The sequence below is a fragment of the Emydura macquarii genome, unplaced genomic scaffold, assembly GCF_026122565.2.
Source record: "Emydura macquarii macquarii isolate MOO-44397 ecotype Brisbane River unplaced genomic scaffold, CSIRO-AGI_Emac_v2 contig_3044, whole genome shotgun sequence".
NCBI lineage: Eukaryota > Metazoa > Chordata > Testudines > Chelidae > Emydura > Emydura macquarii.
Window position 1 is genome coordinate 284,496 of NW_027133181.1, and position 24,845 is coordinate 309,340.

The 24,845-nt window shown below is 36.2% G+C and overlaps 1 protein-coding gene across 8 annotated transcripts in view; it reads left to right on the forward strand.

Moving 5' to 3' along the window:
- Nucleotides 1-24,845, forward strand: part of BLTP1 (bridge-like lipid transfer protein family member 1) — a 214,456-nt gene that overhangs the window by 163,139 nt on the left and 26,472 nt on the right. For 4 of the 8 annotated variants that reach the window (XM_067530214.1, XM_067530216.1, XM_067530217.1 and 1 more), the window contains 16 exons: nucleotides 121-180; nucleotides 3,669-3,895; nucleotides 4,336-4,536; nucleotides 4,738-4,868; nucleotides 6,462-6,585; nucleotides 7,831-7,940; nucleotides 9,802-9,892; nucleotides 10,499-10,561; nucleotides 12,310-12,554; nucleotides 13,340-13,555; nucleotides 15,310-15,490; nucleotides 17,700-17,889; nucleotides 20,069-20,230; nucleotides 20,349-20,488; nucleotides 21,756-21,957; nucleotides 23,336-23,539. In XM_067530214.1, the coding sequence (XP_067386315.1) occupies nucleotides 121-180; nucleotides 3,669-3,895; nucleotides 4,336-4,536; nucleotides 4,738-4,868; nucleotides 6,462-6,585; nucleotides 7,831-7,940; nucleotides 9,802-9,892; nucleotides 10,499-10,561; nucleotides 12,310-12,554; nucleotides 13,340-13,555; nucleotides 15,310-15,490; nucleotides 17,700-17,889; nucleotides 20,069-20,230; nucleotides 20,349-20,488; nucleotides 21,756-21,957; nucleotides 23,336-23,539 (2,547 nt within the window). The remainder of the gene's footprint in view (nucleotides 1-120; nucleotides 181-3,668; nucleotides 3,896-4,335; nucleotides 4,537-4,737; nucleotides 4,869-6,461; nucleotides 6,586-7,830; nucleotides 7,941-9,801; nucleotides 9,893-10,498; nucleotides 10,562-12,309; nucleotides 12,555-13,339; nucleotides 13,556-15,309; nucleotides 15,491-17,699; nucleotides 17,890-20,068; nucleotides 20,231-20,348; nucleotides 20,489-21,755; nucleotides 21,958-23,335; nucleotides 23,540-24,845) is intronic. The other 4 variants (XM_067530220.1, XM_067530218.1, XM_067530221.1 and 1 more) reach the window with 4 other exon arrangements.

The window sequence follows — 24,845 nt, forward strand, 5'->3', positions numbered from 1 at the left end:
GATAAACAAATCTGACATTTTACTTACGTAGGTCAAGTGTAGAAATAGAATTTTGCAAGGCAGGTCTAAAATGTGTTTAATTACATCTGTCTTACTAGCGTGTGCATGTTTCATGTTTAGGTGTAGTGCCAGATGGCACCTATGAAGTCTGTTCAAGGACAGCAGGACAGGCTGCTGCAGGTAATGTTTATATTCAATTTTTGTATAATTAAAACAAACTCTAGGATATTCTAGTTGAGGTTTGATCTCTTGATAGCTTTGCTTTAATTGTAATTGTGTATTTCAGGGTTGTGCTTTGTTCTGATTTCCCCTTTTCACAATAGCTGCTCCACATTTTCCAGCCTGCTTTTGGCCATGAGTGCTTTCAACAATCCCTACAAGAAATTATAAAAGGTAGTAGTAGGAAGCCATCATAGGCTTTAATACCTACTGGATCAAATGTGTAAAAAATTTGACTAATACAAACTAAAAATGATCCTTTTAGTATAATCATTGGAGCTGGTCAAAAAGTTTCCAAACAAAACAGTTCTCCGTTGAAAAATGTTGATTCAACAAAACTGAAATATTCTGTAGAAATGTGTCCATTTCATCAAAAGTTTTTATGCCAGCCAGCTTGGTTTCCTGCTAATCAGTCAGCCAGGTAGGCAGGCTTCTCATCAGGCTGCCTGTTGGGCTGCTGGGATCTCTGTGCTGCCAGTTCCTTAACTGGCTCCCCCAGAGCCCCAGCAGCCTGTCTGGTGAGCTCCCAGGCTGTGTCTGGCTTCTCAGGTAGCCAGTTCCTTGGACTGGCCTGCTTCCAAGTACCAAGCTCCCAAGGCTTACCAAACAACTGGTTCCCTGGGTCCCCCAGCTGACTGGCTTATTATTCTGCCCAGCTTCCCACTCGTGGGAAACTAGGGAGCCCGGCAGCTGACAAGTGGAAAATTTTCATTTTGGTTCTCCCAAAACTGGATTTTTCTTCCTACAAAAAATTTTGAATTTTTGTCTTTTCATTCAGATTCAGGATGAAGAGTTCCAAAAATCTTTTCACTAGAAGGAAAATCCATTTTCCAGCCATCTTTGCTGATACATGCTGTCAGGGCAGAAAGGGAATTAGAAAACTGAAATATTCTGCAGAAATGTGTCAATTTCATCAAATGTTTTTATGCCAGCAGGCCTGTTTCCCTGCCTTCCATATCCATAACTATGTCAGACAGGCAGGTTTCCCATCAGAAAATAACGGTGGATCTGCCGCTCTCTAGCACTTTGAGCAAAATTTCAAAAATATAATGCAGTGCTTTTGCTTAAGTCACCAATTACATTTTCTTTAATCATTTGTGTTTGGCATTTAATCAGCCCTGAAAGGAAGGGGATAAAACACCCATGGCTGCAGAGATATTTCAGAGGCACTTGGGATATCCATCATTCCTCCCTAGGACTGATCTAATTCATTTGTGTTCTTTGGCTTGCATTTTACATGATATATTAACAATTAAAAATTGAGCTACTGGCCATACTAATCAGGCCACAAAGCATACTGGGATGAGAGAGGAAGAGAGGAACCAACAGTAATAGGAGGCTGCAAGAAAGTGGGGAGGGTAACTGAGTAAGGATCCAGAATTGCAAAGCAGATAAAGATCAAATTACAGAAAAAGAAAAGGTGGGAGAAGAGAGGAAAATACATAGAATTGGACAAGAGGATCATACAGACTGGCAAGAAGAATAAACTATGCTCAAGGAGCAAAAGAAATTAGGGAACAAGAAAAACCTAAAATAAAATATACTTTCATGTATACAAATAAAATTATATTTGTTTAAAAATCATGGTGTATTTTAGAACATAAGAATATTTTACAAAAATAATTTTAAAAATAAGAATGTCTTTTACAATCTCAATCCTATATTGCAAACCATGTAGCCTTTCTATTTAATGTCCACCGTAGTCTACCTAAGGTGTGAATAAATCAACGTATCTGCAAACTCTGAGATTTTATAATTGTATGGTTATAGATCAAAACAACAAAACCAATCTTCATCCCACAGAGTTAGATTCTCCATTCTGGCAATGGGTTTTTCCTCTGCTTTTGCAGTTTAATGGGCCCAACACAGGGCTCTGCCCACTTGTGAAAAGTCCCTTGTATACTTTGCCTCCTAGGGAACTGTGTGGGCAGTCCGCAGACTATCTTTCTTTTCAAGTTACAGAGAGTATGAAAAACATTCTAAATAGGAATTTCTGAACAAGTCTTCTAAAATTAACTTGCTTGCTTTGGTGGCCTATTTTGAGGATTTTTTTGTGTGGCACAAAGGAGCTTCTATGGCCTCTCAGAGCCATAATGGTGAAGAAGCCTAATAAAAACCAGCCAAAGAAGAAGGTCTTTACACTGCTCTGCAGCATGCCTGATAGGTAGCCTGTGTGGGCAACTTTGGTATCAGTCAGATGGGTAATGGAAACTGTGAGCAATGACTACCCCAGAAAATTTTAGCAAAACTTGTAGGAGACTTTTTTCCTTTCTCTCTATTCTCAAACCCAAGGAAGCAAATTCAGACAATGAAAACCTTTTCACATCTTTTAGCTGTTGGGGCAATCGCTAAAGGGGGAGCAAAGCCTGGGAGCATAGTCTGTCCTGATCATTCCCAAAACATCTGGTGGAAATGGGACCATTTTGGATCTGAAATATTCAAATCAGTAAACACGAGATTCAAAAAGGAGACTTTGGAATCCATCCTCTCTGAGCACTATGAAAATGTATTCCAAGATATTGCCAATAAATCTCCCTTTCTTCTTTTAGACCAAATTCAGCACATTTCAATGAGAAGGTATGGCACGTTTGATGCCCCCAAGGCAATCAAGATAAAACTGTTAAGGACTAAACTTTTTAGAAAGTTTAACAGCCATATTCATCATTTACCATCCATCAATTAAAAGGCCCAAAAAAAAAAAAAAAAAAAGGCCAAACGCCCCAATAGCCAGATGGCTAAAAAAAAAAGCTGTATAACTGTATAAAAGAAGCTTACAAAGCTTCTAGCTCCTTCTAAACAAGTTGAAGTCCATTAAGCCGTATATGTTGTTCGGTGCTCTATAGTGGCACTTGGTCGGAAACGTCTATTCCCTCTTAAGACAAAATATGTAAAACTCTAACATGTTAACCATTTTGCCAATTCAATAGACATTACCAGTTCGATTAGATGATCAGGTCTCAGAAGATGCAGGTGCAGGCTTTAAAACACGATTGTAATCTTTGTGATTTGAGTAATTCCAAGGGTCTGATTTTCTTACAAGCCCATCCTTTGGGTTTTATTGGATTCCATTGGAATCCCTGTGTTGGAAATGGTAAACCTGGCAGACAGAGAGAGAAATTGATATTTCATGTTTTTGCCTTCTAGTGGCTAACTATGCCTTTCACGCCCTGAAGAATTTACTTTTCATCTGGCTTATCAGGTTTTCCTTATTCATTAGAGAGATTTTAATGCAAACTTAATAGATATATCTGTTAACTATATTCAGATATATTTCAGTTCTGGAAAGATCTCACTGGGGGCTTTTTACAAGCGGGCAGAGCCAAGGCAGTGCCCCATGACAGATAAGTCTGGTCCTGCCTCCTGAGCTGTAGAAGCAGACATAAAATTGAATGACAAACCTTGCTACAAAGAAGAGAAGAATGATCAGGCAAATTTTCTCTTTTAAACAGAAAGCAATAGTGCTGGAACCTGGACTCTCAATGTGTTATGGAAGATGTGCGGTATTGATGTCCACATGGATCCTAACATTGGAAAAAGATTAAATGCTCTGGGTAATACCCTCACAACACTGACAGGAGAAGAAGATGTTGATGATATTGCTGACCTCAATTCTGTAAATATAGCTGACCTATCAGATGAGGACGAAGTTGATTCCATGTCTCCCACTATACATGCAGTAAGAGAATCAATCAAAATAAAGTGTTCTAAATGTATTTTGTTAAAGTATTTAGGCATAACGGTAAGCTTGAGAAAGTTCCTATTAGTGTGAGAGTATGGAGTGGGGAAATTTTAGTTCAATCTGCCTTGTTTTTTGCAGACAGTTACTTTTAGATGTCGTAGTATGTATTTAGGTGTCTAACTTTAGGTACCCACTTTGGAAGGCTTTGGCTACAGTTACTTGATTATCCTAGCAATCAATGGAAGTTACAAACTAACTAAAAGAACTAAATTTTCAGTAGCAAAAACCAATACCCTGTGTGAACTTCTGTTTTGGTTTCATAATAAGTAGTTTTTAACAATTGCAATTTCTTTAAACAATTGCAATTTTGCAAGAATCTTGTACTTGCTTTGGGGAAAAACTGCCCTAAAATACTAACATTCCTGTTTATTATTTAGAAATCAGATGGAGTTTCATTATGTGGAGATGCACCCAAGTTAACATTTGGGCAGCGGATTGTAAATCACCTGTTGGGTTTGAACCCCCAAAACCATCGTTATTCTGTTCCTGTAGAATATCTATCTGGGTCAGCGATGTGTGACTCTACTCATTCTAGCTGTTCACATATGAGAGCGGGCAGGTCTTGCTCATGGGGACATGTATGTAGCAGCTAATGTTTGTCTTTAAGCAAATCATGGGACTTGGATCATTGGAAAATTTCAAATCGGCTGCATTTTGAATTAAAAAAAATTTTTTTGCATGTGGTGTTTTGATTTAGGGTGCACAATTCATTGTACCTGTGACTTAAAATTGGTTCTATATGTTTAACAAGGAATTTAATGAAATATTATTTTAAATAGGAGACTGTTGATTGTCGGCGACAGGGAGCATCTGGTATCCAAGCTGGAGAGCAGAAAGGAAGAAAATTTGTGAAACGTTTAGTAGATATTAGGGAATTGAATGAACAAGCCAAAGTAATTGATGACCTCAAGTAAGTTGGCTTTTCTTGTGTTTAAAAAAAAAAAAAATATCCCCAGTAGTTTAGAAAAAACATATTGAAACTAGGCTTTCCTTTTTCCTACCTCTGCTGCTTCAACATTGGTGGCACTATACAGTCTGCAAAAGGAAATGATTTTTTAAATGTTGGTCTTTCTGGTTCTACTAGAGGAAATCAGGTGCAAAAGTGGCCATTAAAATCCTCAGGAAGCTCTCCTAAGTGTCAAGTCATCTTTCATTTCTGGTTTTGCCTCCTATTGATGTCAATGTGTCAGCAGTTCCGATATCCAGACAAACCATAGTCCCATCATGATTTGTAGTACTTCTGTTATCAGCTATATGTCTGTGACTTGCTGGAGAGACAATGCTTTGCAGCAGGAATGAGATCCCATTCATTGCAGGAAGAAGAAACCTTTCTAAATGAACTATTTTATGGCTCTTCTGTGATACATTTTTATCATATTAATAATTCACGGACACAATAGTACTCCATAAAACACACACACAGGGAAAATTAAAAATGTAATCTGAAAGGGCTCATGACAAGAATCAGCTATGAGTTTTATATGAAAATATTTTATTTATGTTTTTGGCATTTTGAAGGCTAGGTCAATATGTGATAGAGAATATAGATCTTGTTGCTAGCTGATTGTTAAATAATAAAGAAGAATGGACATTCTTAACTATTTCAGCATTAGGCAAGATTGCCAGTGGCAGTCAGTCACAGGTCAGTTGTAACCAAACTCTTTGATATACAAACATTCTGTTAATATGTGGTGAGAAATGCTTGTGGCCATGTGATTGTGATGACCAAAATTAGTGTTTGCATCTTTCTGTTCTCAATGCATTGTAGCATCTACAAACTGTTCCCTTTGACATGTATCTTAGTGAGTTTGCTTTCTAAACTTGTTTATGTTCAAGTTCATAATTTCTTCAGGAGATTTTCTTCTGCCTTCCAGATTCAGGGGCTATGACCAGTCTGGTCTGCCACTGTGGGAGGTTCTTTCCTCCTGGAAATTTCCCCAGTTCAGTTTGCCTTCTGGCATCTCTAACAAGTGGTCTCCACACCTCAACTGCTTTTCTTGAACTAAGGAGCATAGGAAATACCTAAATTCTAATTTTTCTCCTGATTTGTTCCAGCTGGGGAATCTTTGCTCTCTTTTAGAGCCTTTCTTTTCAAACAAAGTTGCTCTCTAGCAACCTCCTCCACCTCTGTTGGCATCATAACATAATGTTTAACATCTTGTATATTTTGCTACACACCTCTTATTCTGTTTGCTGCATGTGTGACTCGGAGGTAAAAATCTTAAAATCAAGGGCCCTTGCAAAGAAGTTACAGTATGGACAAAAGTAGTATAGTGAAATAACAGTGTGCCCTCTACAACTGTATATGAAAAAGATGGCATTGGTGATAGATAACTCCTGAAAAACAAGAAACTGATTAGGGAATGGTTTGAAAAGGCTTTAGCATTGTCACATAGGAACACAATATAGAGGTTTTGTTGATAAAGGAAATGGTGAAATTATTGTTTAACTTCACTAGTTATTTATTCCATGTGGAAAACTCACTACCCTAACTTGTTCCCAGAAAACTAGGTGCAAGTGAAGGAACCATAAACCAAGAAATTCAGCGCTATCAACAATTGGAGTCAGTAGCTGTGAATGACATTCGCCGAGATGTCCGTAAAAAACTACGTAGGTCCAGCATGAGGGTGAGCAATTTTCTAAAGCTCTTTCACAAGTTCTTACGTATTTTCATTTGTAAGTTTCTCTTCCACATATTAAAAATAAATAAAAGGAGGACCATAATAAAGAAAGGCAAAAGGACTATTAATATATAAAACACGTGGTTTAACATTCTCGGAAAAGAGATTTTTCTGTATTACTCAAGATGGAAAACCAGAATTTTATTGCTACTGCATATTAAGTGGATTTTTTTGTTTGCTCTTCTATGATAAATCTTTAGGAAAAAGAACTATTTTAACATGTCTATTTTAACTTTTTAAAATAGCTACTTAGTATTTTAAATATATCTATATTTGGAATGTGTAAACAAGAATTGGCTCCCAGAGGTTTGAAAGCCATAATATACAATGCTGTAGTAATTTACTAGCTAAGACTCAAACTCAGGCCTTCAGAGGTGGTGGCCATCTTAAAACATTTCTTCATTGGGCCAGAAGAATCCAGATATGTTTAGTATGCCTGATTATCTGGGCAATGCTGGAGTTCTTTGTTACATTCCATTTGGCTGATTTATTTGATTAGATTTATAATATGTCCTAAAAGAAATTACTTATTCCAGAGTTTAGATGCCCTTTTATTAATAAAAAATATAGTATCATTAAAGATAAAAAGAGCAAACAGGAGAAAATAGCCAAACAAAAATAAAGCTCCAACCCAAAGAGTGCCCCTGATCATGCACAATGCCTGCTCTTCTTCTGCCACCCCTGCCATAAATCTTGGCAACAGAGCATTTGCAACATTCCTTGAATATCAGCAAATTCGGGCTATTCTGGACCAAGATATGAGTCCATTCCAAAGCAAGGAACCCCTCTCCGAGAGCATTCTGCTGGCATCTGCTTCTCAAATAAGCATGCTCTAGCTCATGTTCCTCTGCTGACTGCAGTTGCAGCAGTATCACATGAAGAGAGGACATTTATTCAAGTAGGCAGATACCAAGCTACTTGGGGCACCCTGTTTTCCTGACAGCAAGAAAGTGCCAGCTAATATGAAAGGTGAGTGAATCTTCGAGACCAGTCAAAATGAAGATTTGAGCAAAGGCATGCAACACATGATACATGGACACATGATACAAAATAAAATTATTATTTTAAGTTTTTTCATAACTGTTGGCATGGTTATAAAGTAAAATGTTTTCCACATTGCCGTGTTCATGTATAATTATCATTATTTATTGTCCTCAACATCTTAGTTAGATATATTTTTCTTTTGTTTAGGCTGCTTCTCTGAAGGACAAATGGGGCCTGGGTTACAAACCCAGCTATAACAGATCTAAAACTATTTCAGCATCTGGAAGACCACCTCTAAAGAGAATGGACAGGGCGAGGTAGAGTGTTTTTGGCAAATGACTATGCATGTGGGAGGTTGAGATATGTAATAAAGTTAGAATAGACTACAACGCCTTACCAGAAGTTATTGGAATCCTGAGAGAGAGAGAGAGGGGGGGGGTGTGTGGGAGGGAGGAAAGAGGGGGATTAACTGCTGCCTTGGAAACTGAACCTGGACTCTGAAAGTTAAACTGAGATCTTTCTGGGTCACACATCACCCTCCAAGATGCTACAATTTAAATTTGGCTAACCATTTTGCGATGATCCACAAGCAGAAGAGATTCTATCTCCTTCTGGAGCTGTATTTGCTCTGCAGGACCAAGAGTTAAGTAGTAAACTTTAAGGCAGTAAAATAATCAGATATTACTCAGAATGCGCTCAGAGAGCCAATCAGTTGTGGAGAAAGATGGCACTTCTATGTAATCATTTTGCAGGACTTTTAAGAACCATATTTGAAGATCCTGCTCAGCAGGGACTTCAATGGAGGCTAAAAAAAGTAAAGATGATGCGGTATAGCCCTTTGATTTTTACATTCCATTGTCATCCTCATATTATATTAGATAAACGACTAAACTGGTAGTGGAGGGAAGGGAACCTCTTAGTTCAGCAAATGATTTCCCTTTCTCCTCCTTCCAAGTATTATGAAGCTTGCAGAAGCAAGCTACAGTTTACAATACTCATAGCAGAATATTGTGCATCAGCTTGCTTGATGTCACTATTGCTTTGTGAATAAGCATGTTGCTGTTGTACAACCAGCAGAGAGAACACACACACATTGCAGGGTTTGGATTTAAAAAAAAAAATTAGTGGCTACATTTTAATCAGCAATAAAGTACAGTACTAATTTTTTTTTTTTTTTTAAAGTGCGGGAGAGGGAACTTGCCTATTAGAATTATAAGGTTCTCCTCCTTCAATTATTGATATTTTTAAGTTAGGACAAATTGGTTGAAAATTTTGAGCATCAGTTTAAAGGTAGATTGCTAAAAAACCAAAACAAAGCAATAAACTAATAGCGATCCCAAAATATCAGAGAACAGCACTTCCAAATAGCATATGGTTTTAAACCAAATGGAGCAAAGTGGAGTTCCTCTTTTACCAGCCTTGCAAGATTATAGGATTTACAGGTAAATGTTTCTTCTGAACTGTCTGGCATTACTGACACCTAACACAATAGAAGGAGTGCAACTGTGAACACTCTAAATTAAATCTTGGCAGGTAAAAAGCCTTTTACTTCACATTTTAACAAAATGGTCTTCAGAAAATTAGGAATTCTATTGGGAAGAGTAATAAGATGTTGTGTTATGTAGTTCATTCTGCTGGCTGGCATATCAAGAAATGCTTAAGTTTTTCTCAAAAGCTAGTGAGTTCTTAAGTTGTGAGTGAGAAGTTGTGAATTTGCACTGCAAACGTGTCAGGATTTCATTAGTTTGAAAGATTGGCTGTATTTGAGTTAATTTGTGAATATGCATAATCTGCCAGTTTTACTTTGTTCCATGTGACAAGTCTCACACATTTTATGTTTTTAACTGTCTTTCTGCTTCTAGGCCTGTGCTTGAAAAGAGTAAAAAACAAAACAACCCCCTCTGCCCCCGCCAAAAAAAAAAAAAGCAAAAAACCCCAAAGTAAACTGCTGGCCAAAATCATTTGAAACTTCATCTTTTTCCTTTTTATGTGCCATTAATGCTTGAATACTGATTTAATACCATTTCATTTCTATAAAATGTTAAGCATTGGCTGTTCCTTTATATTTTTATTGCAACAGCTTTTGGGTAGTTACTGAACTTTTATGTGGACAAGTACATTCTGCATTATGTTCAAAACTGTAATAGTTTATTTATTCCTTTTATATTTTGCTTATAGCTCCCGACTAGGAGACAGTGAAGAGCTCCCAGAAATCCGTGTAGATGCAGCATCTCCTGGACCCAGAGTAACCTTCAACATACAGGACCCTGTAAGGCATACGCTACATACCAATTTAATTAGTATGCCATATTACAGTAGATTAAATGCTGTATTGACTGGTGGCACCTTGGAAGTACTTGAGTTAAATATACTTAGGAAGATTTGAATTGCCAGTCACTCTTGATAATTATTCAGTCTGGTGGTGTCTATCTTGACACACAAATTATTAAAAGAAATATCAAGAAAAAACTAAAGAATTTTGACTTACTTCTTCAATTAGATTAATTTGTATTTTTAACAAGGTACACTTCCAGGTATCCTCTGACCAGAAGCTGGCTTGTGCAAAAATAATATGCACTGTTAATATGTTTTTGCTATTTTTAACAGATATGCACAATAGTCATATGCTAATTTATATGTTCAGCCTTGTTTAGCATTTTGGAAATGGTTATTAATGAAATAAACATTTCTGAGTTTGCTGTAGTCTGACACACCTGTCCATTTGTGTGTTTAAAATGTATTATTAAAATATTAGTTATGTTTCTGTTGCAATATTTCCCCCACCCCTCCTAAATGTATCATATTGTTAGTTTTGAATGGTTCAAGCTATGGTAACTGTTTTAATTTTCTTTTTTCTTTTTCATTTTGAATTAAGTTGAATAAAACAGTTTTGGGGATTACACAACAATCCAGCTGTCCAGGGGAAGGGTATTTTCAGGTACTTGTAAAAAAACAAAAAAAAAAAACCATATACTTTGCCATAGCACTAATTCACCTCACTGGGAGCTGCTCTTCAGTTATTCATTTCTCTTTCAAACTCAGCTAGGCAGAATGTATGTCAGTTTTTAAAAAAGATTTAAAATAAGTTTAAATATGTTAAAATTTATAGGTGGACATGATAATTTGAGTTCTCAAGGATGCTCGCATTCCTAGATGTAGCTTAAATTTTGCAGTTTTTGTAAAACTAGTAATGACAGTTTTATTTGCATATTTACAAAGGCCCTAATCTAGGCTGATCTAAATTATGGAGACTACAATAAGGCAAGCCATGATCTAGTCTTGTATGTAGAGCACAGTATTGTCAGAAGGACTCAGTGTGCACGCAGTTATCTTAATCTTTTACAATATGTTCCAAGAATGCAGGCATCAACACAGATGGAAAATAATTGCAAGGTGGGAGACTATCAAGCATCATCATTTGATATTAGAGTTCCTATATCTAGTACAGTTGTGTAAGACATCCTATTAAAAGGTAGCAGGATAACCAATTTGTCAAAATAAGTGCCCAGATAAGAGATTTAAAAAAAAAAATAGGATAGTTAATTTTAAAAAGACATTCTAGACATATTGAATGGAGGAAAAGCACAAAGTATACCTTTTAGAAGACAATCATCTCATTTTTTCCCCTTCCACCTTTTCCTCTATTCTTGTTTTATAAGTGTTCTCAGTTAGAAAGCCTTTTCAGGTCACCTTAGAGTGGTGATGTCCAAGCTCATTTCTGAGAACAAAACAAAAGGCAGAATTGGCTTTGCTGAGTTGTTTTATATACATTTAACACAGAATGTATTAAGAAGTTCCATTCATTTGTAGTATCCATTACCAGCAATTTTGCACAGCTTAGGAAAAGATTGTCAGATATTAAGTAGTGTTAAATCAGGTGTTGGATTTGTTAAAGATCATAATGAAAGTATGGAACAAATTATCAAAGAATCTTCAACACAACTCCCATTTGAATGTGCAAACAACTGCCACACAGTTTTATGCTACTAGCACTTCATTGGCTAATGTGTTAAAGTCTGATACCTGCATGTACAGACGTTTAGACTCCATCACCTGCAAATACATGTGTTAGTGCTTGAAAACTGTGTGTTGTCATTTGCTGATGCAAAGTGCACCAAAACAATTGGAGCCACTTTTTGGAAATTTAGCCCTAAATTTTATTCCCATCAAGTCAGTTTTATCCAACATTTTAAAACGAAGAGCATAATGTATAAGAGAACACTGTGCATTCTGTACTAGTACTTTGCATGCACTTTCATTCACTAACAGATTCCTGGGCATTTCTGTCATTTACAGGCTGCCATGATGATTCTTTCTGCTCTGTTCTTTGCTTTTAAAATTTGTTTTAGTTCAATTGTTCATTCTTCTAGTGATGGCCTATCATAATGTCTGTTTCAATCAGAGCTTGATACTGTTTTAATTATCTAGCTAACAAATTCAACTCAATCACTAAGGCAATGGTAAATTTATGGTACTGTTTTCCCTCCAATCCTATTCATTTATTTATTGCTTTACGTGATTCATTCCATACATTCCTAAACCTGACACTTCTGTCTGTTCAAAATGAAGACCCTGAGTTTTGAGAGTTTTTTAAAGCACTCTTGCATTTTCCCCAACATATCTAATTTTTGCATAGTAAAGGCAGTAATTGTGAACTTTAATGTCTTTTTGTCTTTTCACAATCAGTTTCCAGAGGAGACAGAACTGGACCTTTTGTCAGTAACTATTGATGGTCCATCCCATTATTCATCCACTAGTGAAGGATCATGCTCAGTATTCAATTCACCCAAAACTCCAGTAGTCTTCTCACCAAGCATTCCCTTCCAGCCTGAAGAGGGACGGCGGGATGACAGTTTATCTTCAACCAGTGAAGACTCTGAGAAGGAAGAAGACCATGAGAGAGAGAAGGCTTATTTTTACAGGAAACCACAGTAAGCAATTTATTTAAAAAATATTTTCATTAGGACCATGAGAAAATGGTCTTTAAAGTTCTTGTCTTAGGTGTAGAATAGCTTTTAGTGACCCACGACTGAATCTGGCCTGTCCTGTGCTTCAGCAGGTGTAATTCTAGGGTAGGGAAGAAGAGGGAATATTTGTCTGACAAGATGCCTTTTATTATTTTTTTTCTTTAATGACAGCACTTGGAAGCCTCTCAGGGTTTGGAATGTTAGAATAAATCTCACTAAGATAGTTACTGGGTAGAGGGCAGTTATTGAGAGGCTTAAAGGTGCTTGATAAATTTTTTATCATATAATTCTGCAATTTACCTCATGGCTAAGCATCTGTTTAGTGGAGGATTTATCTATACATACACAGCATTATAAACTGAATGTTGAGAGATGATATATATTAAAATATAATATACATAAACAAGTGTGTTATATTTAATTGTATTCCTCTACCACATCCCTCTTTGTTGCTTGTTGTCTTAGACTGTAGCTATCTGAGGCAGGACCCCATGTTTACCATTGTACAGCAAACCAGGGCACAATCCAGATCTACGATGAATTAAATATTTAATAATACCTTAGTGGAAGATGGACCACTGGAGCAGGGTTTACCTTTGAAAATTTACCATATGACGACTCTTACAGAAAACGTCTTAAAATGTTAAATGTACTGGGTGACTGACGTGTAGGCAAGTCCATTAGTAGATAACCTTAGAAGGAATCTTGTCACAGTGCTAATACCTGATAAGCAATTGTTCTTTCTGCAGGAATACCTCTCGTAAGAAGGCAACAGGCTTTGCTGCAGTCCACCAACTTTTTACTGACCGCTGGCCAGCAGCTCCTGCCAACAGAAATGTGACTGGCACAACCACAGAGAGAAATATTGACTTTGAACTTGACATCAGAGTTGAAATTGATTGTGGAAAATGTGTGCTGCATCCAACAACGCTTCAGCAAGAACATGATGAAATAAGCTTAAGAAGGTAAAAAACCTGTTGAAAAACAATAATATTTCTAAATCCTATTAGAAAGCAGTGTATTACTGTATTGTCAGTCTTTCTGTATTTGACATTTACTTACAGTCATAAATAAGATAACTTAGTGATTCCGATCAGTTGGGATACTGCAATACACCATACAATATTTAATTGTAACTGTGCATTAACCTATTTGAAAAGCATAGAAACTATGATAATTCTGACCATTTTTAGCGTATTGGTAGTCAGTAATTTGTATCATCATCACACATTGCCATAGCATCCAATAAATTTAATTATGATTGAATAATTTTTTCTTTTTGTTTTGGGAAAGCATGAAAGTCTGCTTGCATAAAGGGTTGAGTCTAGTTAGCCAGGTACGAAGAAATGAGTGTACACCTGTTTCCTTCTTATCCATTCTTTTATAAATGGAGATTTTAAGATTTGAAAACACCTGGATTCCTTTTTTACTCTCTAAAGAAATGCCTGAATACACAGTCTCAAAATTTTTGAAATCCACATGCTGAGTGGATGCATATTAGTTTAATGCTATGTGTTCTCTTGATATTCAGGGATTCCAACATTCTTTCATTTTAAAAGCATATCACTATCATTGAGATAATGTTCACTGTCCAATTAAAGATATTTGTACTACTCGAAGTGAAATCCTGACTTCATTGAGGACAATTGGAGTTTTGCATTGACTTCAGTCGGCCACTATTTCAGCCTTGTTTTTTAAATCCGTCTTTTCTTTCTGCAGATGTGCTTTGACAGCCAGGGGCCTCTGTTTTTGTTATTCATTATAAACGGAATATACCTTTACTGTTAATTTCTTCTTTGAACTTCAACACGTTAATGATAACTTAGCTTTAGCAAAACTGAACTCTTAGTTTAGATTTATAAAGTCATTCTTAACTTTCCCATATTTTAAATTGTGCAAAGGTTTATATGTAGTTACAGATCTTTTTTCCTTCCTTCTATAATCTCTAAAGAGAGGACCCTGCAGCTGAGTATCAGGCTGTGGCTGTCACATGTTAGGCAATCCATTGACATTTTCAATGTAGGGATATCACACGTTTGAGCACTCTCCCAACATTCAGCAGTGGGGGCATTTCTTAAGAAGTGTATATAAGGAAATGTGATCATACTGTTGAATTTTTGAATGACTTTTTAAAATGGATGTGGGACAGAGTAGAAATATTTTTTGTTTCTATAATGAGCTATAATTTTATTTTGCTTTTTATATTGCTATATTATTATTTTGCTGTGACACTTGTATAAATGGAATTTGGTACACAAGAGGAGGAAATCATAAGAAATTGATGTAAATCCAGATGCTAGGGGAGAGCAGAAACAGTGAAAAATCCACAAATGTTACCTGCACTCTGAATTGTTCACAAATAAGAATTAATCATCTAGTATAAATAAACTTGGAAATGAAGGCAAGGAGCACTTCACTACTTTTTGTCTTTTAAAAAAGTTTGTTTTAACTTTAAAATCTGAAAATAACACTAATAATATACTTTGGCAAAAGCAGAGGGAATGGGGAAAGGGCAAAAAGGAAATAAAGGATCAGGGAAATAGAGGTCTGATTGACAAGGAATAAATAAAATTGATAGAAATACTTCTACTATACATTTTGAAATTACAATGTAATTTTAAAAAATAAACTCACCTAAATTTTAAATATTGAAAAACATACTTGCTATGGAGTATTAGGTCTGTATTAAGACATGTTGTATATTGTTATTTATCTGTAGGAGTTATGATCGGAGTTCCAGGAGTTTAGATCAAGAGTCTCCTTCAAAAAAGAAGAAATTTCAAACTAACTATGCATCTACTACTCATTTACTTGCTGGCAAGAAAGTGCCATCATCTCTACAGACAAAGCCTAGTGACCTGGAAACTACAGTATTTTACATTCCTGGTGTAGATGTAAAGGTAAAAATGATGGGAATGGGAAACATTTTTTTTCTCCAACTAGAACTGACCAGAAGCAAATACATGGCTTCCTTTAGATTATCTTTTTTTTTTCATTTTGGAATGCAGTTTATATCAAATGTGATACCTGCTATTTCTTACATGGTTAAAACAAAACTATATGTGTTTTATTTACTGCACACCATTTCTGATACATGTTAGCAACGTTTTGGAGTTGTGTATGGTACATGTGTATGCAAAGGAGGAACGATACAAATGTATGGCTGATACATTCCATATTCTTAATAGAGCATAATAAGTATTATGATGAGAGGTGTTATCTAAGCATGAGATTAGGAGCCAGGAATTTGAGAGTTCTAATATCAGTTCTGGCATTGAATCGCTACATGTCCATAAAAAAACACTTGACCCTCTGAGTCAGTTTTGCCACCTGCTAAATGAGGAAAATAATACTCCAACTTTATCTATATGAGCTAACATTCAGTTAATTTTAAAAATAAAAACCAATTACTTAAATGTGATAAAATATATTTATTCCCTATAATGGGTCTAGAATAAGATCTTATAGAAGTGTAGTGAGGATCAGTTAATTATATTTTCTAAAGTATTTGGAAGATGTAAATTTAATTGCTGTTCTTAATATATATTCATGGTATGCACTGACTCCAAAAGAGCTGTTATGATATACAGTATGCTGTGAATGCATAAATATAGTATCTGGTAAATCTTCCCAATTTCAGTTGGGGTCTGTAAGCATATTGTAGTACAAATAATTTATCTAAGATGATGTGTTGGAAGGAGATTCAAATGCATAGAATATCAACTACATTTCCCTCCTCCCACTTATTAAAAAATATTTTATTTGTAACAAAGGAAAAATGTTTAGCTTTGTGCCAGTATATGATCATATAGATCAAATAGTATATGTGATATTACATGGAATTAAAAAAGCCAGTTAGTCCCATTTAAAAAAAAAAAAAAAAAAAAGTTGCTTAAGTTAGTAAAGTCAGACATTTGGCTTGTTTGCTTCTATTCTCTGATAAGTGGTATAGATTTATATATTGGGAAGTCTTCTCAGTGTCTGTAGTGCATGTGAAAATGCAATAGCCATTTACATTCAGTGGCTACAGGGTGGTAAAATGTGTCCCACAAAATACATACAGCCCTGTAATTGTGGCTTGATATCATAGACAATGCTGCAGTAGGTATGTTAACCTCCTGTGAAGCCAACTGTTAATGTCAACTCTTATGCACTATAGCTGCCAACTGTCCAATTCCCTCTTTGTTTCTGATGCCTTGGAGTAGAGAACATAGCAGGAGGTGAGCCCGATACAGAGTGGAAATACCATACGTGTTTCTGAGTGAGTGATATACCTACAACAAGAACAGGAAAAAAATCACTTTTGCACAGGAGTCTCATTTAATGCAGCTGAGGGAATGCCATAAAATCAGGGATAGGAGGATGATGTACTCTTCCTTTTCTGCAAGTGATCATCTTTTATAAAGGTAGTTATTTATGACAATGTCATCTGCTGTAGCTCTATAAGAAGTGGGGAGCTTCTCACAGTGACCTGACTCCCCTTTCCAGAACCACAAGAGATCTTCAGAGACACTGGACATGGCCCAGTTCCCTATTGTAGCCTTTAAGTGTCTTTAGGGATGCTCAAGCATCATCTGCAGTTTCTGCTCTGCCTCCTGATGCCATCCACTAAGTAAGAGTAGATTCTGTTTACCCACATCTGTAGGATGTGTGTATGTCAAAACTGCAGTTATTTTAAGAAGAGAGGTAAGTGATCTAGACATGATGATATAGTCTGTACCTGAACAAAAACAAAACCCCACAACTATACGAGGGAATCAAGTAGTCACTGGCCCTGGGATGTGTATGTATCAGGGGGAGAGTAGCAGCTCTGGGTGAGAGAGGCTGTCTGCCACAACTATTAGGGATTTTTGTCCTATGTGCTGAAAAAAAAATAAGTTTATGATTTAATTTTGTTTTGTGGGTGATGTTTCTTAATTTATTTTTTGCTTACAAAAGATTGACTTTGTAAATAAAGATCATTGATTCCAATGGTATATATAGTATATGTGTTTTAAGATCACATAATTTTAAAAAGATGCAAAGAACATCTGGAGAAAAGTGAACTGTGTAGAGCTTCTGTGAGAATGCTACTTCTGTGAAGTAAATAGATTATTTTTTTCATTTCAGTTACACTACAACTCTAAGACTTTGAAGACTGAATCGCCAAATACTTCCCGGGGATCCTCTTTGCCAAGAACCCTTTCCAAAGAGTCCAAGTTGTATGGTATGAAAGATACTGCCACATCTCCTTTATCTAGTACTACCCTCAGCAAGACTAATACCTTACTTCTGCCCCAACCCGCACCCATCCCATCAGGTACTCGTAGAGAATACCCTTTTAAACTATAACTTTGATATCTTTTTTCTCTCCACATCATATGATCTACTAGCTTTAGATCTGTGCATTAGTTGAACCACAATATGGTCACAAATGTCTAAATATTGACTGCAAAGAAACCTGATTGCAGAAGCACATGTGCAATACAGGAAATCTAAGTGCTTTTAAAAGCTCAGAAATTTCCTGTTAAATGGTTCTCAACATAACAGAGCACAGTTATGGCCAAATATCACCTACTACTCTTTCTTGAACAGATAATATACAATGCTAGAAAGAAAGCTTAGTTGTTTTAAAAAATTGTTAATAGATAACTAGCTATAGTTATACTCTGTACTATGCAGAAATCAATAGAAAATTGTATGCTACCCAATTTACTCACCAGTTCATCCATGTTACATCCTTCCAAGAATACTTTTCATTACTGTGCAGTTTATTGGAAGTAATAATTTGAAGTGTGGTAACTTCTGGAATTAAATTATTCTTCATGATACCACACATATGTTTAGAGTTTTTGGATTAGTCAAAATACCAGACACTATTGTGCTCCACTACTGCAGTCCATCTAACACTGCTGTGGCTTGGAATTATCTGAAGTTCCGATTTTTAGTGTCTTCAGCTTTTCAAGAGTACAAGTTAAATTATCCCTGTTTTCAGTCAGAGATCTATGACTATCTCTGGAAGGTTGCAATGTCAGATCTAGAGGTACCTAGATTTCTTTCACATCTTCCAGAGGATTGTTATCTCATTTCTCTCTTTCTCAGCGTTTAGATATTTAAAAGCAAAAAAGATCAAAACAAATGAGCTGGGAAAAGTAAACACTGAAAAAGCTTCTATAAATAGGCTCAAAGTCTGAGAGAGTAGTGAATTTGAACACTTTCCTCATTCTCCCTGGCTTTTAACCACTACCATTGTATTTTCTCTTTGTGGATTTCTGAATTCATCACATTTAATTTTATTGCTTCTCAGTTTCTGTCTTATGCTGCATCTTTCCTTGTAAGCTTGTTCAAAACTTTTCTTTCCATTCTTTACTTTTTAATAATTAACTAAATCTCTCCCAGAGTTTCATCATCTCTTCACTACATAGATTTTTTCCAAAACTCTTTTCTACTTATTCCCTTCTTATATGATGCGAGAGAGGCCAATCCAGATGGTTAGTAGCACCAGCCAGAGTAGCATGGTATTAAAATTCCTTACAAATGACTTAAGGACTGTCTGAAAGAAAAAGGATGTGTTTAAAGTTCTATTTCAGTCCTTCAGTTAGTCAACATTCGTATCTTGCGTGGAGGAATCATATCTAGCCATAATATTATATTTTACTTGTGTTCAAATGATCAATTGCTGAATATGATGGTGAATCCCAATTCAATGATGTTGCTCTTTCAGCTCTGCTAGTTCTAATTATCTATATTTCACATTGAAAATAACTGAGCAGGTATTCATGGTTTTTTAGGAACATGATCTTGCTTCCAATTTACGGAGCTCAGATTATTTTCTTATTTTGGGTCCTCAAATTTATATGTCCAGGTCTCTTCCATGAATTGAGAAGAGAATTCTCTTACCTGGAATATAGCTTACTATAAAAGTATCTCCAAACTTGGAATCTAAGAATTAGAAATCAGTCATTAATAGGATTTCCTGTTTTAGAATCCTAATTTTGTGTAATATTGTAGGACTTACCATTTGCTGTTAGGGTTTTTGACGTTTTTCTCAGTTGAAATCAGTATATTTTTCCAAATTGATGCAAAATTAAGTCAGGTGAGCAATTTTGTTTTCACCCTTTCCAATGTAAATGCCAGTAGCCTTCCAGTCAGTTATAGCTTCTGTGTCTTGTCTTCTGGGGAAAAGATTTGTGTGGCTGACTTTAGTGACTGTTTTGAAAAAGCAGAGTTGGGGAAACTGAAGTAAGGACTTGACCTAGAGCAAGTACATTAGGATATTACTACTAACTGAACTGAATTCTTCCTGTCTGTTATTTTGACATGTCTTTATCAGCAAAACTGCGCGTTTCTGGTTTCAATAACTGATCTGGGAAGTGGAGGAGGAGGATACAGTATTTGAACTATTTTCTCTAATTGTAATGAAATGTCTCTATACATTTTAATTGTATTTGGAGAAATTGTATTTCTCTAGACATATTTACATTTTATAAATGTTTCAGCCAAAGGGAAAGGAAGTGGTGGAGTAAAAACTGCTAAATTATATGCATGGGTTGCACTTCAGTCATTGCCTGAGGAAATGGTCATTAGCCCCTGCCTATTGGACTTCCTAGAGAAGGCTCTGGAAACTATTCCTATTACACCAATAGAGAGGAATTACACAGGTACCATGTGACTACTACTTTTTCATATATGCTATTACATAACTTTATTGATTTTTTTTTTTTTAAATTCCAATTGCTTCAAACTACTGTTTAACAAGTTCTTTCAACTTTTTAAAAGCTGTCAGTTCACAAGATGAAGACATGGGACAGTTTGATATACAAGACCCCTTGGAAGAGTCCACAGCCTCATTAGTGTCATCATCAACATCAGCATACTCATCCTTCCCTGTAGACGTGGTCGTCTATGTACGAGTTCAGGTGAGGTTGCAATATAACATATGACGTACTATGTAAATAGTATTTTTTTAAAAGTACATGCATTTTAAGCTTGCCTCTGACTTTGGTGTTTAAAATTAGATTCTCTAGAGATAGCTGCATTACAATAGAGGTACGTGTTTCTAGCATGACACCAATCAGAGTTCTTTTAACTAGAGTTCTAAAGTCATTGGCTCCAAGCTCATGTGGCTCAACAGAAGTGAATCATTTTGAGATGCCACACTGACCTTTAATCATCACTGCTTTTCTTGCTATCGATTGTGGAGTTCTCTTTGTTCTGCTACTGCTAAGCTCTGGACATTCTTGTGTTCTCTAGAGCACAATTCTCATTTTATTCTTCCATTGTATAGCTAGCATCTACATCTATCATTCTTTTAAAAATAAATAAAGTACATATAGCTAAAATATTTTTTCCTCAGGATATATTTCATACGAGTGTCATGAGATATGCTACCTTTCAACTCATAGTTCGTCTAATCAAACCCTTTAATTAGAAATTCACTTCATCTTGTATTTTTTCTTTGGTGCATTATATTTTTTCCCCACTACCTAAACAATCTTTTTTTCCCACATGGCATCTTTGAGTGCATTCATATATTGAGCAATATAAACATAAAAGACATCTGTTTGGGTCTCAAAATGAAACATAACTGGTTGGGTGGGGAGACTTAGGCCCAGAAATTGCTGTTGGCTATTGGCCTCTGAGCACTTCTGTCACTTTCTTCAACCTCACCTGGTTCTCCCTGGAAATTCGACAGGAAGCTGACCCAGGAAGCTTTGAGAGATAAGGATTTTAAAATAATCCAGAGTGTGTTTCAATTGAGTATAGAGACTGTCAATGTCAGCTGCTTCAACATAGTGTGGCATGAAAGGTATCAAAGCTGAGCTTCCACACCTTCCAAAAATGAAGCGGCTTCCAAGCTGTGGATACACTGGGGCACACAAATTGGCTCTAGGATAGTGGTTCACTATTATATTCAGACTTCTTGGATTTCAGCCTTCCCTGACCATTGCCTGGACTTCCTGAGTAACACACCTTATGGTACAGGAAATCTCAAAAATGAACATAAATTCTGCAGATTGTAAGTCATGGAGATCTTACTAATTTCAAAGCTGGACCAAAAAAGCTGTAGTATACTTAGACTAAAGGAAAATTGCATGCCATTATTCTTTGTATTCGGGCTCATAATGATTTCCAAGAATTCTATATTGGTTTTTAAAATCCTTTCTTTCCTTTCTTTTGGCTTAGCCTTCACAGATCAAGTTTAGCTGCTTACCAGTATCAAGAGTAGAATGTATGCTGAAGCTGCCCTCTCTAGACCTAGTGTTCTCTTCAAACCGAGGGGAATTGGAGACCTTAGGCACAACTTACCCCACAGAAAACTTATCAGTTGGTGGTAATACTTCACAAAGTGGATCAAAGAACTCAGTTAATAAAAATGGGATGCCAGGTAATATATATGAACAATTTTATTTTAATTTGTTCACCTACTGCATTCAGCTAACAGCCTAAGTAAATTAAGTTCTGTTTGTGTGTGTGGGTGGGTGGTGGGGGAATAAATTACACTAAAAGATAAACAGCCATGTGGTGCGAGGTTAGAATTCCATTAGGTTCTAGGAATGACAAAAACTCCTTGTTGCTAGAATAATAAAATTTATTTTTACTATATTGTTATACAATTGTGGTTTTAACAGAACGGCTCTTTGGTACCATATCAGTATTAACAACTTTTTTTATGTTGTTTCTAGTCTTCAGGAATGTCCACAAACCATGTAATAGAAGTTTTGTTTTTCAAAAAAGTTTTAGAGCAGTACATTTTGATAGTCTATAATACCACTGTGCTGGTATTTTACATCTGATAAAACACTTTTGGAACTGTACAATTATATTTTAATTTCCTGATCTTTGATAAACTTACCACATCACTTAGTAACTATGGTGATGAGTACGATAAGAAAAAGTTTAAAGGGACAGGCCGCTAGCTCTTCTGTTAAACACCAAGGAACTGCTTAAATATCAGTATTTTTGTGCCTGTATGTACACATTATATGGAGTTTTATTTACTAAGTTCCACTTAAGGTTATCTGTTTTTCCTTTGGAATGACTTCATTCTTTCCCTTTTAGTATGACTTTCAGAATACAGTTTAAATCTTTAGTTAGTTTTATATTCCACTTCTTTATTCAGAACCATTTACTCTAGACCCAATCCACCTTCCATCAAAATCATGGAAATACTCTCTTAGCTTACTCTACACTTTCAGCTTTTGATGGTGTGTATCTATGCAAAGTTAAAAATTCAGCATCCACTAACTTTGGGTTGGTATATTTATGAAATTGGATGAGAAGGCATTCAAATCAGTTTTCTAAGCTATTGTAAAAACTCAAATGGGAAAAGTATTTTAGGACCAATTTTTTTGCCTTTGTAAAAGTAAGTTCAGTTGTCTATTTTAACCTTTTGACTGGAATGGCATTGTTAGTTAGGTTATTTAAGCCATAAGAATGGCCATACTGGGTCAGACCAATGGTCCATCTAGCCCAGTATCCTGTCTTCTGGTAGTGGCTGGTTCCAGAAGCTTCAGTGGGAATGAACAGAACAGGGCAATTTATCAAGTGGTCCAGTCTCAGCTTCTGGCAGTCAAAATTTAGGGATACCCGAGCACAGGGTTCCATCCCCAAATTGTTATTTCTCTGAGGTTATTTTTAAAATGCAGCTGATGATCAGCTGGCTTTTAATGACATAGTAAATATTTTTAAATGGTTTTATGGTTGAAAATCTTTTGTACTGTAACTACTATAACACTTGTGTTTTTTTTTTAAATTTTCTTTAGGTTCTTCATCTGGACTAGGCAGTCCTCTTGGCAGAACCCGACATAGCAGTAGCCAGTCAGATTTAACTAGCTCTAGCAGCAACTCCTCAGGCCTGAGCTTCACAGCCTGCATGTCTGATTTCTCCCTTTATGTATTTCATCCATATGGAGCAGGAAAACAAAAATCTGCTGTTACTGGTCTAACTCCTGGATCAGGAGCACTAGGTACAGAATGGATTTTTTTTTAATATAATGAACAATTGCAAAAGCCATAAGATTTCATAAACAATTGGTAAGGTGTGAGAAACAGTTGCACAAGACTAAGCTTAAACTGAAGAATCACTCCATCAGGGCTTTGTATACCTTCATCTTTACTGTCTCTTCCAATATCTTGGAGGACCTTATTTTCAGCAATCCAACTGACACTTTTGTGAAGGTGCACTGTGTGTGAAAGTACACCTGCACTTTGCAGATCCAAAATCATGTGTGTTCGTGCTTCGGAACCTGCAATTGCAAAATCCATTTGTCTTACTAGGAAAAAGAGGCCCACTTGCGCTTATAATCATGGTGTAAATTCCAACACTCACACGAACATGTTAAAATGTTTTAAGTGGGCATACAAGTGTTTGCGCTTGTTTGTATGTTAACTGTTTATTACATGGTAGCAATTCAAAGCCACAATTTACATTGGATTCTGTTTTGCTAGAGTCTGTATAGGCATAGGGCTTCACCCTGAAAACACTTAAGAACATGAACAGCTTTACAGACATGAATATTTTTGTTGGATTTAGTGGCAGTGTTAACATAACAAGTGTGTGTGTGCAAGATCAGGGTACATAGAGTAGAATAGTCTGTGCCCTGAAAAGCAGTGACAAAGTGCTATCAAATAGAGCCAGACAAAATGTTTGACAAATAGTTTATTTGCCAAAAAATGCAGTTTGAGTTTACCCAAAACTATTTGCAACTTTGACATGAGTTTGCTGAATAGCTTTGGCCAGCTTTTTGAGGGGGAGAAAGTGGAGGGGGTGGTGGAGAGGGGGACTTAGATGCCATTCACACAACCAAGACAGGGGAGGAGGAGGTGGAGGTCGTTATCTCCTTACAATTTTTAGGTCAGAGTTAAGGGCACTCACCTGGGATATAGGAGACTCTGGGCTTGTCTACACGCTGGGGGTAATGTGCTCTGCAGGAAATGTGATTGCTAAAGCACGCTGACTTATTGTATATTAATTGGACATGTAGACTCTGCTGGTGCTCTTTAACATAGTGCTGTTTGAAACTTCACTACATTAAAGCATATTAGGGAACCTTTAGTGTGCACCAGCAGGGTCTACAAGAACTAATTGATATGTAACATGTTAGTGCACTTTAGAAATCACACCACTTTAGAGTGCATTATCCCACCGTGTAGACAAGCCCTCCGATTCAGTTCCCACTTTTTCCATGGAGAAGAGATTTGCAAAGTATGTCTTAATTACTGGGCTAAAAGTTATAAGGAGACCACCACCATTGCCTCCTTCACTGACCATTT